This window comes from Rhineura floridana, chromosome 6, assembly GCF_030035675.1.
Source record: "Rhineura floridana isolate rRhiFlo1 chromosome 6, rRhiFlo1.hap2, whole genome shotgun sequence".
NCBI lineage: Eukaryota > Metazoa > Chordata > Lepidosauria > Squamata > Rhineuridae > Rhineura > Rhineura floridana.
In genome coordinates, this window is record NC_084485.1 from 90,649,184 (window position 1) to 90,661,186 (window position 12,003).

The following is a 12,003-nucleotide window of genomic DNA, read 5'->3' on the forward strand; positions in this document are numbered from 1 at the left end:
ATCATTCACAGTGTAGACTTGCACTAGTTCTATGGAAAAGAGCCTCTGCAAAGCACTCAGGATGAGGAGCTGAGGAGCTAAGGACTAGGGATGTCAAGTGTGGCTTTTCTCAGTTTCTCATTTTTCGAATCTTCAGTTCTCCACATTTCCACTTCAGTTCACAGTCTTTTAAAAAGTCCTTATGAAGATTCATCAGCATTTTAGTGCAAATGTCTCCTAATATACACATTTTGTATGCAATTTCCCCCTAACATTATGCAATGGTGAATTATTTTTTTAGTAATATATACATTTATATGCACACTTTACCCCAGTATATGCATTTTTATACACATTTCTTGACTGAGAACTACATTGCAAAATTTGGAGAAGTGCAAATTTTCAAGGATGGCTGTCTTTCAGTTTGTGTTTTGTTTCAGAAATTATTGTATTAAATGCAAACTGAACCGAATTTCTCCCCCATCCCTGCTAGGGAACCATGTAATTCCTGCCTCCCTGATATCTTCTTCATGACACTGGGCTGAATCTGGTCAGATTCTGTACATGGAATGGGGGGGGGGAGAAGTATCTTCACACCAGGCAGCAAAATATCCTGTGAAGGTCCTGCAAAGACTTCCCCAAGAACACTGGTACAGCATAATTAATGGCTGTATTGTCCAAACAAAGGAGACAGCAAGGGTAAAAACTGCTCTTACTGGGAGCCTAGCATCCAAATCCTATGCTCTCAGCCCTATGCTCTTGTGATTTATAGAATAGGATGAGGTCTGTACACTGAATACATTTTCCTCTAAATTCTACTTTTCACTGTCCCAATTGTGCATGTTAATTTGTTGAAAAGTACCTAGGGAATATGAGTAGCACGCAATGTTACTTGAAAAATTTAAACAAAACTAGAACAAAGGAGGGAAAATTTGGACACTTTTAGTGTCCAAACATAACACTCAGAAACCTTTAGGTCATCAATCACAACTTTTGTACCCTACGTATGGAGGCCTTTGTGTCCTTTTCATACATATTTCAAGACTCCTAACAGGGTGTCATCTCAAAGTGTACATATGTTTAAATATGGATTTTCCTTGTTTAGTGGACGTATTAAGCATTACAATTAGTTTCTGTTTTATCTGAATACAGGCTGCGTGAAGAGACAATCACCTTTCATCCCTTTCTTTTTTTCTTCATATCATTGCTATTAGGAAACCATTCACAAGTGCAACCCTGAACAATGTTATGCAGTAATTATGACTAGATGACAAAGAGATGTGAACAATTACTGAGGCTGTTTTGAAACCCTATACTAATAAAGTCATTAGATGCTGCCCTTGCCATGATCCTTCTAAAAGCTTCTGAAGTTACAAGAACACATAGCATTGTTTGTAGGGACAATTGCTGCTGGCAGAATGCAAACCTTGAGTTTAACCATGCTTCAAATTGATCTTGACATTTTGTTAAGACTGCCACTAAAATCAAAAGCAAAGGAGAAAAGGAGAAAAGGAGAAAATGAGCGGGTGGGATGTAATCAAGAAACAGGAGGGTTCCCTCCTCACCTTCTCTCCTCTGCTTCTTCTACAAAACAAGCCATAGACAAAATGGCAAACTTGCCTGGTTGTGCATCTTTATTTTTAAAAAACATTAATTAGACTCCTGACCTGGGCAGTGTTATGTGTCTTTGATTATGTTGCTTTTGAAAGTAAGTTAGACTAGATGTTTAAATTATTATTGACAAAATAGAAGTAATTTTCATTATCTTCTAACAAAAGTCTAAGAATGGACTACTACCTAAAGGACAACAGATACATTTTTTTTCATTCCACAAGAAGCAAAAGAAATGAAGATGGGTGAACGATGCTTAAACTGGCTACAGCATTTTTCATGACTATAAACTGAATCACAACACTACTTTGACTTAGAACAGGGGTTCCCAAACTGTAGTCAATGGATCACTGGTGGTCTGCAGTGTGTCTGTAAAAATACAATTAAAACTCATACAGCATCTAGCACAGTGCATTACAATTGCTACAGCAAACAGAAAAATCATTAATGGGTCTGCCAAAACCCTCAGCAATTTTCAAATGGCCGGGGAGGGGGAAGTTTTGGAATCACTGACTTAGAACATTTATTTGAGTTTAAATGGTTCTCTCCCCCTTTCTCTGCTGCCTAAAAAAATTCTGAAGTGACACAGACCAGACTAAAATAGCATCTGTCATCACTTACACCTGCACCAACACTTAACGAGTCCACTGCACACAGATCATACACAACCAATATAGTTGCTGTGGAATCAGATGGTCTTCATCCAGCTGAACAATAGGAGGCTAGCAAAAAGGATGTATAATGTGTGAATCTGGCTAACTATTTGGTTGTGGAAAGAAATTAAGAAATTTAATCTCCAGGTGCTGGATCTCCAGGTGCTGCTTTTGAATGCCAGGTCGGTATATAATAAAACCTCCCTTGTCCACGACTTAATTGTGGATGAGAGTGCCGACCTGGCATGTCTAACCGAGACCTGGGTGGGTGAGCAGGGAGGAGTTGCTCTCTCTCAGCTTTGTCCACCTGGGTATACGGTGCAGCACTATGGTAGACCTGAGGGTCGGGGAGGCAGGGTCGCTGTGGTCTATAGGAGTACTTTCTCTCTCACCAGGCATCCTGTCCAGATGGCGACTGGTCTAGAGTGCCTCCACCTTGTGCTGGGTCAAGGAGACAGACTGGGAATCCTGTTGGTGTACCGCCCACCTTGCTGCCCAACAGCTTCCCTAGCTGAGCTGACAGAGATAGTCTCGGAGGTATTGCTGAGGTCCCCCAAACTTGTGGTGTTGGGGGACATCAGCATTCATGCCGAGACTGTTTTATCTGGGGCGGCTCAGGACTTCATGGCCTCCATGACAACCATGGGGCTGTCTCAATTTGTTACTGGCCCAACGCATGTATCGGGTCACACTCTTGATTTGATCTTCGCCACTGGTCATGGAAATGGTGATCTGGAGGTGGGGTGTTTTTCATCTACTCCATTGTCATGGACAGATCACCGCCTGCTGAGTTTTAGACTTACGACGACTCTTTCCCTCTGCAAGGGTGGGGGACCTATTAAGTTGGTCCGCTCTCGGAGGCTTATGGATCCTATTGGTTTTCAGACGGCTCTGGGAGTTTTTCCAGCTGATAGTACTGGCGCTCCTGTCGAGGCCTTGGTCGAACTGTGGAATACGGAGATGGCCCGGGCTATTGACACGATTGCTCCCGCGCGCCCTCTTCGATGCAGAGCTCATACAGCTCCGTGGTATACCCCGGAGCTGAGAGTGATGAAGCAAGAGAGAAGGAGGCTGGAGTGCAGATGGAGACGAACTCCAGACGGATGCAGTTATGCTTTGGTAAGTGCCTCTACTAAGTCGTATATAAAAGCAGTAAGGGCGGCGAAGAAGTTTCACTTCGCTGCCTCTATCAGGACATCTCTCTGCCACCCTGCAGAGCTTTTTAGGGTTGTACGAGGACTCTTACATTCTGGTCCTCGAGATACTATTGAAATATCTGAAGCTCGCTGTAACGACATCGCAGGGCACTTCCAAAATAAAATCGCATGCATCCGTAGGGACCTAGACTCCGATGTTATGACAGACGAATCCATTGAAGTGTCCAGAACACGGTCTTGTCTTTCATTATTGGATGAGTTTCAGTTGGTGCAGCTTGAGGAAGTGGACAAGGTACTTGGATTGGTGCGGGCGACCACGTCTGCTCTACATCCTTGTCCATCTTGGCTAGTGAAGGCTAGCAGGACTACTACCACCGGCTGGGCCAAGGAAGTGATAAATGCCTCCTTGAGTGAGGGAGTAGTCCCTAGTAGCCTCAAGGAGGCAGTAGTAAGACCTCTCTTAAAGAAACCTTCCTTAGACCCAGATGACCTGAACAACTATAGACCGGTGGCGAATGTCCCCTTTTTGGGCAAGGTTCTGGAGCGGGTGGTTGCCGGTCAGCTCCAGGTGCTCTTGGATGAGACCGATTATCTGGATCCGTTTCAATCCGGTTTTAGGCCTGGTTTTGGCACTGAAACAGCCTTGGTCGCCCTGTATGATGACCTTTGTCGGGAGAGGGACAGAGGGAGTGTGACTCTGTTGATTCTCCTTGATCTCTCAGCGGCGTTTGATACCATCGACCATGGTATCCTTCTGGGGAGACTCGCGGAGTTGGGAGTTGGAGGCACTGCTTGGCAGTGGTTCCGCTCCTACTTGGCGGATCGTCACCAGAAGGTAGTACTTGGGGAACATTGCTCGACTCCTTGGACTCTCCATTGTGGAGTCCCTCAGGGGTCGGTTTTGTCCCCCATGCTTTTTAACATCTACATGCAGCCTCTGGGTGCCGTCATCAGGAGTTTTGGAGTGCGTTGCCACCAGTACGCTGATGACACGCAGCTCTATTTCTCCTTTTCATCTTCTACAGGTGAGTCTGTGGATGTGCTGAATCACTGCCTGACCGCGATAATGGACTGGATGAGAGCTAATAAACTGAGACTCAATCCAGACAAGACTGAGACACTGTTGGTGAATGCCTTCCCTGCCCAGATGGTGGATGCTTACCCTGTTCTAGATGGGGTTACACTCCCCTTGAAGGAACAGGTTCGTAGTCTTGGGGTTCTTTTCGATCCTTCCTTGTCTCTGGAGGCGCAAGTGGCCATGGTGGCAAGGAATGCATTCTACCACCTTCGGTTGGTAGCCCAGCTACGCCCCTATCTGGACAGGGATGACCTCGCCTCAGTTGTTCATGCTCTGGTAACTTCTAGGTTGGATTACTGTAATGCGCTCTACGTAGGGCTGCCCTTGAAGACAGTTCGGAAGCTTCAGCTAGTGCAAAATGCAGCAGCCAGACTGCTGACGAGGACCAGCCGGTCAGCGCATATAACACCTGTTCTGGCCCGTTTGCACTGGCTACCTATTTGCTTCCGAGCCAGATTCAAGGTGCTGGTTTTGACCTATAAAGCCTTACACGGCGTGGGACTGCAGTATCTTGTGGAACGCCTCTCCCGCTATGAACCGACCCGGTCACTTCGCTCAGCGTCTAAGGCCCTCCTCCGGGTACCAACCCATCGGGAAGCCCGGAGGACAGTTACTCGATCTAGGGCCTTTTCTGTAGTGGCCCCCGAATTGTGGAATAGCCTCCCCGAAGAAATACGCCTGGCGCCGACGCTTCTATCTTTTCGGCGCCAGGTTAAGACCTGGCTATGCTCCCAGGCATTTTAAAGCGTTTAATGTTACAATTTTAAATCTCTTTGTTTCAGTTTATTTATTGTGATATTTTGTATTTCTGTACTTTTAATCTTTTGTACACCGCCCAGAGAGCTATTCGCTATGGGCGGTTTAAAAATGAAATAAAATAAATAAATAAATGTGTTTGTTAATTAACTATTTCCTAAGCTAAGACTAAAGGAGAAAAAAAATCATTTTACCATCAAGACCAACAACAAACACCTGCCAAGGAAGAGAGGACTTGAAATACTGAACTCCAGGGTTGAGGAATAAACACAACAAACAGCCTTAGGTGCTTGGGTTTCATCTTGACTTATTTTAGCTTCATTTTCTTAACTTGATGATTGTGGCTTTGTTGGTTTATTATGTTTTATGTCAGCCACTTTGGGCGCAGGAATAATGAAGTTTGTTTGCTGTTAGTTACAATTTGCCCATTTGATACAATGGGAAAGGATAAGCATCAGCACCCACATGACTTCCTGTCCCACACATCTCCTCTTTTAATCCTTTTTATCCATCCCCATCACAATGAAAAGGGAAGCAAGTTTAGGTCTGACTCCTTCTGCAGATAATAACAGCTGTGGATGAAGGCAGAAGACTGAGGAAATGGAGGGGGGAACAGCCAATAAGATGCAGCAATATGGCACCAAGACAGGATGCAGCAGAGCAACTGAGCAGTCCACTGGTAAATGGGATGATATATTGTACACTCCCTCAAGACAGCATATGTGTACCAGTCAGTGTGGCTAGCTGTGTATTTAAAGACAGTTATTTTTCTAGTGTGGCATAGTGGTCAGAGTGTTGGACTACGACCTGGGAGACCAGGGTTCAAATCCCCACACAGCCATGAAGCTCACTGGGTGACGTTGGGCCAGTCACTGCCTCTCAGCCTCAGAGGAAGGCAATGGTAAACCACCTCTGAATACAGCCTACCATGAACACCCTATTTATAGGGTCACCGAAAGTCAGAAACGACTTGAAGGCAGCCATTTTTTCTTAAAAGGGTTATAAAATAGGTAACATTTTCTATAATGTGTGTATGGTTAATGCATATACCTTTATGCACATCTATCATATATGATACAGAAATACAAATTATAATTACAAGGACAATAAAATATTATAATGAAAGCATTCCTTTAAACTTTTAAAAACAATTTAATATTGGGCGGGCTCAAATTATTTTGGACTTATAGTTAGCCATTACATACATTCTTGCCAAACGTCCAAGAGCAATCAGCCAAACTCCATCTAAAAGTTTCCCATGTTGAAGAATTGGACTCAAAACACCTCTGTTTTTATGACACTGGAAAAGTATCACAAGGATCAGTGCCACAAGTCAGAAAGTTGGATATTATGAACATGGATATTCCTTCAGCTCCCACAATTGTAAGATCCAACTTCTACAATGCATTTAACAATCTTGGAATCATAGAACAGTAGAGTTGGAATGGGTCTAAAAGGTCATAAGAGTCCAACCCTCTGCTCATTGCAGGAATCAACTTAAAGTACACCCAACAGGTGGCTGCCCTGCTGCCCATCACCTTCCTAGGTAATTGCTTCCATTGTTGTACATTGTTGTGGACAATGACAAAAACCAACTACTTTGTGCATTAAGATTGTACAAATGGTCAGAGAAATGAATAAAGACTTAGGATGCAATCCACCACCACCCCCAATCTGCTGTGTGCTCTATTTTGCTTGCCAAAAATGTGGTAGGTTGGCAGAAATACCACTGGTTGCTTTCCCGCTGGCAATAGCTGGAAGAAAGCCTTGAAGTGGAATGTCCTGGAGGTAGGGAGGAACTGAGCTAGCCCAGAATCAGTTGGATCCTGAGATGGCTCCATTGCTGTCACTTGATGGCATTGGGCCCAATCCAGACCCAACTTTTATGCCAGATATAGGCTGGAGTAGCCTTGGGCAAGCTTTTGCCTGCACACACGCACACCACCCCTTATGGCTGGCACAACCAATTATTTATTTATTATTGGGTCTGCAGATGCGGCAGGAGCTACACTACTTTTTCATGCCCTTCTGCTGCCCAGCTAGGGTTTCAATCACTCTGTTACTATTCCATATGGTATTCTACTTCCAGTCCCACAGACTGTCATGGACTGCCAGGAGACCGAGAATGAAACAATAAAGAATGCAATAGGTTTGCTCATCTATAAAAAGAACATCTGAGTGACTAGTTAAAATATGGGTTTTCAATAAAGTTGTATGATGGTTGAGAGTGACTGGAGCTGATTCTCTTTACTGCAGGACATTTTTAATATATTTGTAGCTGTCTTTTTTATGGACTGAATTTTATATTCAAGTGATGTTTTAAGATTGTTTTATTGTAAATTGGACTTTAAAAAACATTATATACTGTTTTGAGTACCAGTTGATGGCAGAGAACTTTAGTATATAATAAAAAAAACCATGATTTTGTTTGAATTAGTATTATTTAAACTACTTTCACCCTTTTCCCATTATACTAGGTATGCACCTTGACTAGACCATGGCATTTCCTCATAATTGTAGAAACAGATGGCAATATGCAAATTCTATTGCATTTGCTTTCAATAGTAGATGCCTACAATGGCCTGGACTCTAAGATAAGCAAACAGAAGGAAATTCACAGAAGGAAAGGTTCCTTCCTCTCCCCTAAAGTTACCTGTGCCATTACCAGCTTCTCTAGAGGGTCAGGGGCTTCTCTTGAACAATCTGGAATGGGGTATGATGGAGGCTGCTGAAGGAGGGAGAAATCACAAAAAATCATGGCTGACCCTCCACAGGCTGCAGGGGGAAAGGGTGGACAGGAAACATTTTCCTTATGAATTTCTTCCCATCCACTTATTTTAGGGTCTGAGACAATTGGTTTAATCCTCAATACAATAACTAATCTTAATCTGGCCTCACTGAAGTGACAGGTCTATATTAAATTCTTGGCAAGCCATTAACAGACATACATAATAAAGCCAAATCAACTATGGCAGTCACAACTTTTTGTATTTAATGCATTGTATTAGGAAGATATTAATTTCACATTACCCCTATAGGTGTCAGATTTATACTGTACTCTTCATGTTTTTCATGAGATAGCACCATGATCCCTAGCTAGCAATTCCTCACTGAGCCCCACACCACATAAAGAACGCCACCATTTAAGAGTAATCTATATACATATGTATATATTAAGAATTAATGTAACGACTGGGTGGCGCAAGAAAGAGAAAAGGCAAGGGCCTTCTCAATTGCTGCACCCAACATCTTGCCCCATGACATGCGGCTGGCTCTTTCCATCACTATTTTTTAGTGGTTACTTAAGACTTTTTAAAAATTCCAGCACTCTTTTATTTTAGGAAGTAGACAATGTTTTGATTATTTTTAAACTGCTCATGTTATCTCTTTTGTAATTATTTTATACTATTTTATTAAATTGTAATTTCTATATGCTGAAAGCCACCATGAGTGGTGTATTTACATTAGAAAGGTGAGATATAAATGTTCTAATAAAAAGTAATAAAAGGTTTATACATAGCCATTTAAAAACCTCACTCGGCCATACAATAATTCCTTTGTCATAAACTGATAGCAGAACCGAAATTGTAGACTTAAGCATCTTATTGTATTTTATCATCATGCTCTAGATCTATTGTGAATAGCTATAAAGCCTTACACAAGCCCTTATTTAGTGTTTCTAAAAGTGTCACAACGAGTTAATAGGACACAGCTGTACAGACTCTTTCTAATAAGCAGCTTCTGTCGCTTTGGTCACCACAGGTGTCTCTGTAACCTGCAAACTCTTATAACTAGTGTATCAAAGTTGTGCTACTTAATAGACTTCTTTAGTAAAGCACAACAAAGCAATTGTTGATTGTCAGTAATAAAAAAACTCCCTCAAACACAGAGTTTCAAAAGAAACTACGCTGCAATTTTTGTCATTGTAAAATAAAAGAAACTAGAGAATTAAACAGAGACTAGAATAATATAACAGCAGGTAGTCAACTGAATTTAGCCACTGCAGATGGTTTAGAAAAACTGTTTTCTTTGACATCAAGTTGTGGGATAAAAGGGAAGGAGGGAACTCCCTACTTCTGGCAAATGGCAATAGCATAAGATTTAACCCAATCTCTAGTCTGCATATTTTGCTGCATTAAAAAGCATAGTTACTTCATTTATATATGTGTTAGAAAATACTTTTATCCCTTTTGTCTCTCTCTTTTCAATAGTAATTAAAACAAATAAAAGCATGGGCAAATACTGCCAACTAATCTAAATTAAATTAAGATTATGGTAAATGTATCAAAGTAGTATGTGGCATGTTATGCAAGAAGTTTGAGGTATTGTGCAACAAACATTGCATGTTTAAGTCTTAATTTGAAATTTAGCTGCAATTAACATATTTATAAGTTACAGGGGAGGGAAAGAGAAAATGCATATATGCATATATCAGTGAACTATAGTCTCAGGAAAGCAAGGCAATGTGATTTCGTTTCTTAAGCATTCTGTTTATATTAAATAACACTGACCAATAACAACTTGGAATAAGCTGAGCCTTGGCCGTTCAGATATTACAATTTTAAGATCCCCCATCATAAAAATACATAGTCATAGGCTCATTTAAATATAAAATTATACTGGTAAACCAGACAAAACAATATTTTAGAACAGTATCAGTATTAATAAGAAAGAGACAGGTGGAAAGAGGGTGTTTGCAGAGCTAAATCCATTCAACAGAGTCTGTCTATATTGTGGATGTGGGAACAGGCGGTACAGGACCCTCCATCCTCCTGCCTAGGCAAAATTATGCAAGTCCATCCCATAACAGTGAGTCCTTTCATTTCTAAAGCCCCCCAACCCAAGGGATCGCCACTCCCATCCTCAGGCGGCTTGTTCTACTTCTTTCTTGCACCATCCCTGAACTCACGCTCCAACTCTGAAGACTTACATAGCCAAATTGGCACCAACCACGTACAAATGGGAGTTATCAGCAGGCATGGGGGAACCCTATGGTTTCCAGAAAAAAACAAAATCTTCAGCGGGGGGAATAAACCCTAAATGGGAAACCCCAAAACAGGTCAATGAGAACTTAATATGGTCAGTGGACACAGAGTATGCTGAAGGAAGGCATGACTGGTTGGCTAGAATCCTGAACAGGAGCACTCCACACTGGACCAGTTCACATGACACCTTAAACTAGTTAAAATAAACTATGGTTCAATCTGAATGAGCAACATGCTAATGCATGCTTCTCAAAAGTCCATGCTTTGCTGCTCTCCTGCTCCTGCTACACTGGGGAGGAAACAAGCCAGACCTATCTGTGAACTTGAGCTCATAGTTTGTTTCTATCCAAGCCAATATTTGTTCTTGGCTTATCGTTCATGGGTTTTGAGGAGGAAACAGTCCTGGGTTTGCATGTAACAATGCATCAGGCTCTGGCTTGTTTCCTCCCCTGCATGGAAGCAGCAGGAGTAAAAAAGAGACAAACATGGACTTTTATAGTTTATTTGAACTATAGTTATAGTTTAATGTGATGTATGAACCAGATCATCACATCATGTTGTTGCAGGTTCAGCTTGTTGATAATAGGTTTTTCAAGTCTTCACCTGGAGATGGAGACTATACCTTTAAAGTGCTCCAAAGCACTATGAAAGGCTGCAGCCACAATACAACTCACTGAGTTATTTCACTGGTCCTGTCCTTTTTTCCCACCTGCTAGCCACAGCAGACAGGAGGAAGACAGTGGCCTTGGGTACTGGTGAACGAGCAGCGTGAGGAGGGCCATGTGGGATGCACAGTAGCTGTATCCTAAGACATTAGCCATTACAAATTAATTCACTGTTCAATGTACAATAAATAAAAAGACATAGTCCCAAAATATATGATCTAACAGACAATGTACTGTACAACATATATTATAAAAATATTCTAAGTTTCTCTGACTCTTAAAACTGTTTAATGACCACCTCAAAACAACTTACCTTGCTCGGTTGGCTTCTTTTGTCATATCCCATGCCCAGGTTATGAAGTTCTGACTAAGATAGGAAACAATAGATTCGGCACAAAGCATTTGAGAACAGAACACATTGGTTAGCACACTTTCATCATGGTGGAGGTAGACAGCAAGAAGCTTTCTCTGAAAAACAGGGGGGGGAAGCATTTTTTGATTTAATTGCTACATGCACAACACTGTTTTAGATACTTATTTTATTACTACTACTACTACTATTACTACTAGGGCCAAAGGCCATTGCAGATACAAACAAAAGGACTAATAGAGTTAAAACATAGAGCTATTTACAAGAGATATAACATATGAAACAAGAAATCTAAATACTTAAATAAAATTAACAGGGAATTTGATACAAGTGCAATTTATGTCTCATCCCATATCAAATGTTTTGAAGACTTCCTACTGATTTCACTAGAACGTATTTCCAACCATCTTAGCATTAGACTAAATGGTGCTCCTCTAGAAACAATTCTTCGTTTAATGACATTTGGAGAGAAAGTGAACTACTCTGTACTTGCAATCAAGAAGCCATAGCCAAAATTTTTTAAGAATGTTTATATTATTCTACATAAATAATAATCTCGTGAATATAATATAAAGAGAAGAAAAACCATGGTTATATTCTCATATGATTACCAAAATAAAATTTAGAACTTAATATATATCTTCTGCAAACAGTTACCACAGCCAGTAGGTTTACTTTTGGGAAAGGGGGAATTAAACATGAAGATGCTGTTTTCACTGGCAGCATCCCATTTACTATTCCATAAATCC

General features: G+C 41.3%; 1 protein-coding gene across 1 annotated transcript in view; it reads right to left on the reverse strand.

Annotated features, from left to right (window-relative positions):
• Positions 1–12,003, reverse strand: part of FAF1 (Fas associated factor 1) — a 299,638-nt gene that overhangs the window by 82,533 nt on the left and 205,102 nt on the right. Inside the window, exon 13 of the mRNA XM_061632944.1 lies at positions 11,198–11,352. Within this exon, the coding sequence (XP_061488928.1) occupies positions 11,198–11,352 (155 nt within the window). The remainder of the gene's footprint in view (positions 1–11,197; positions 11,353–12,003) is intronic.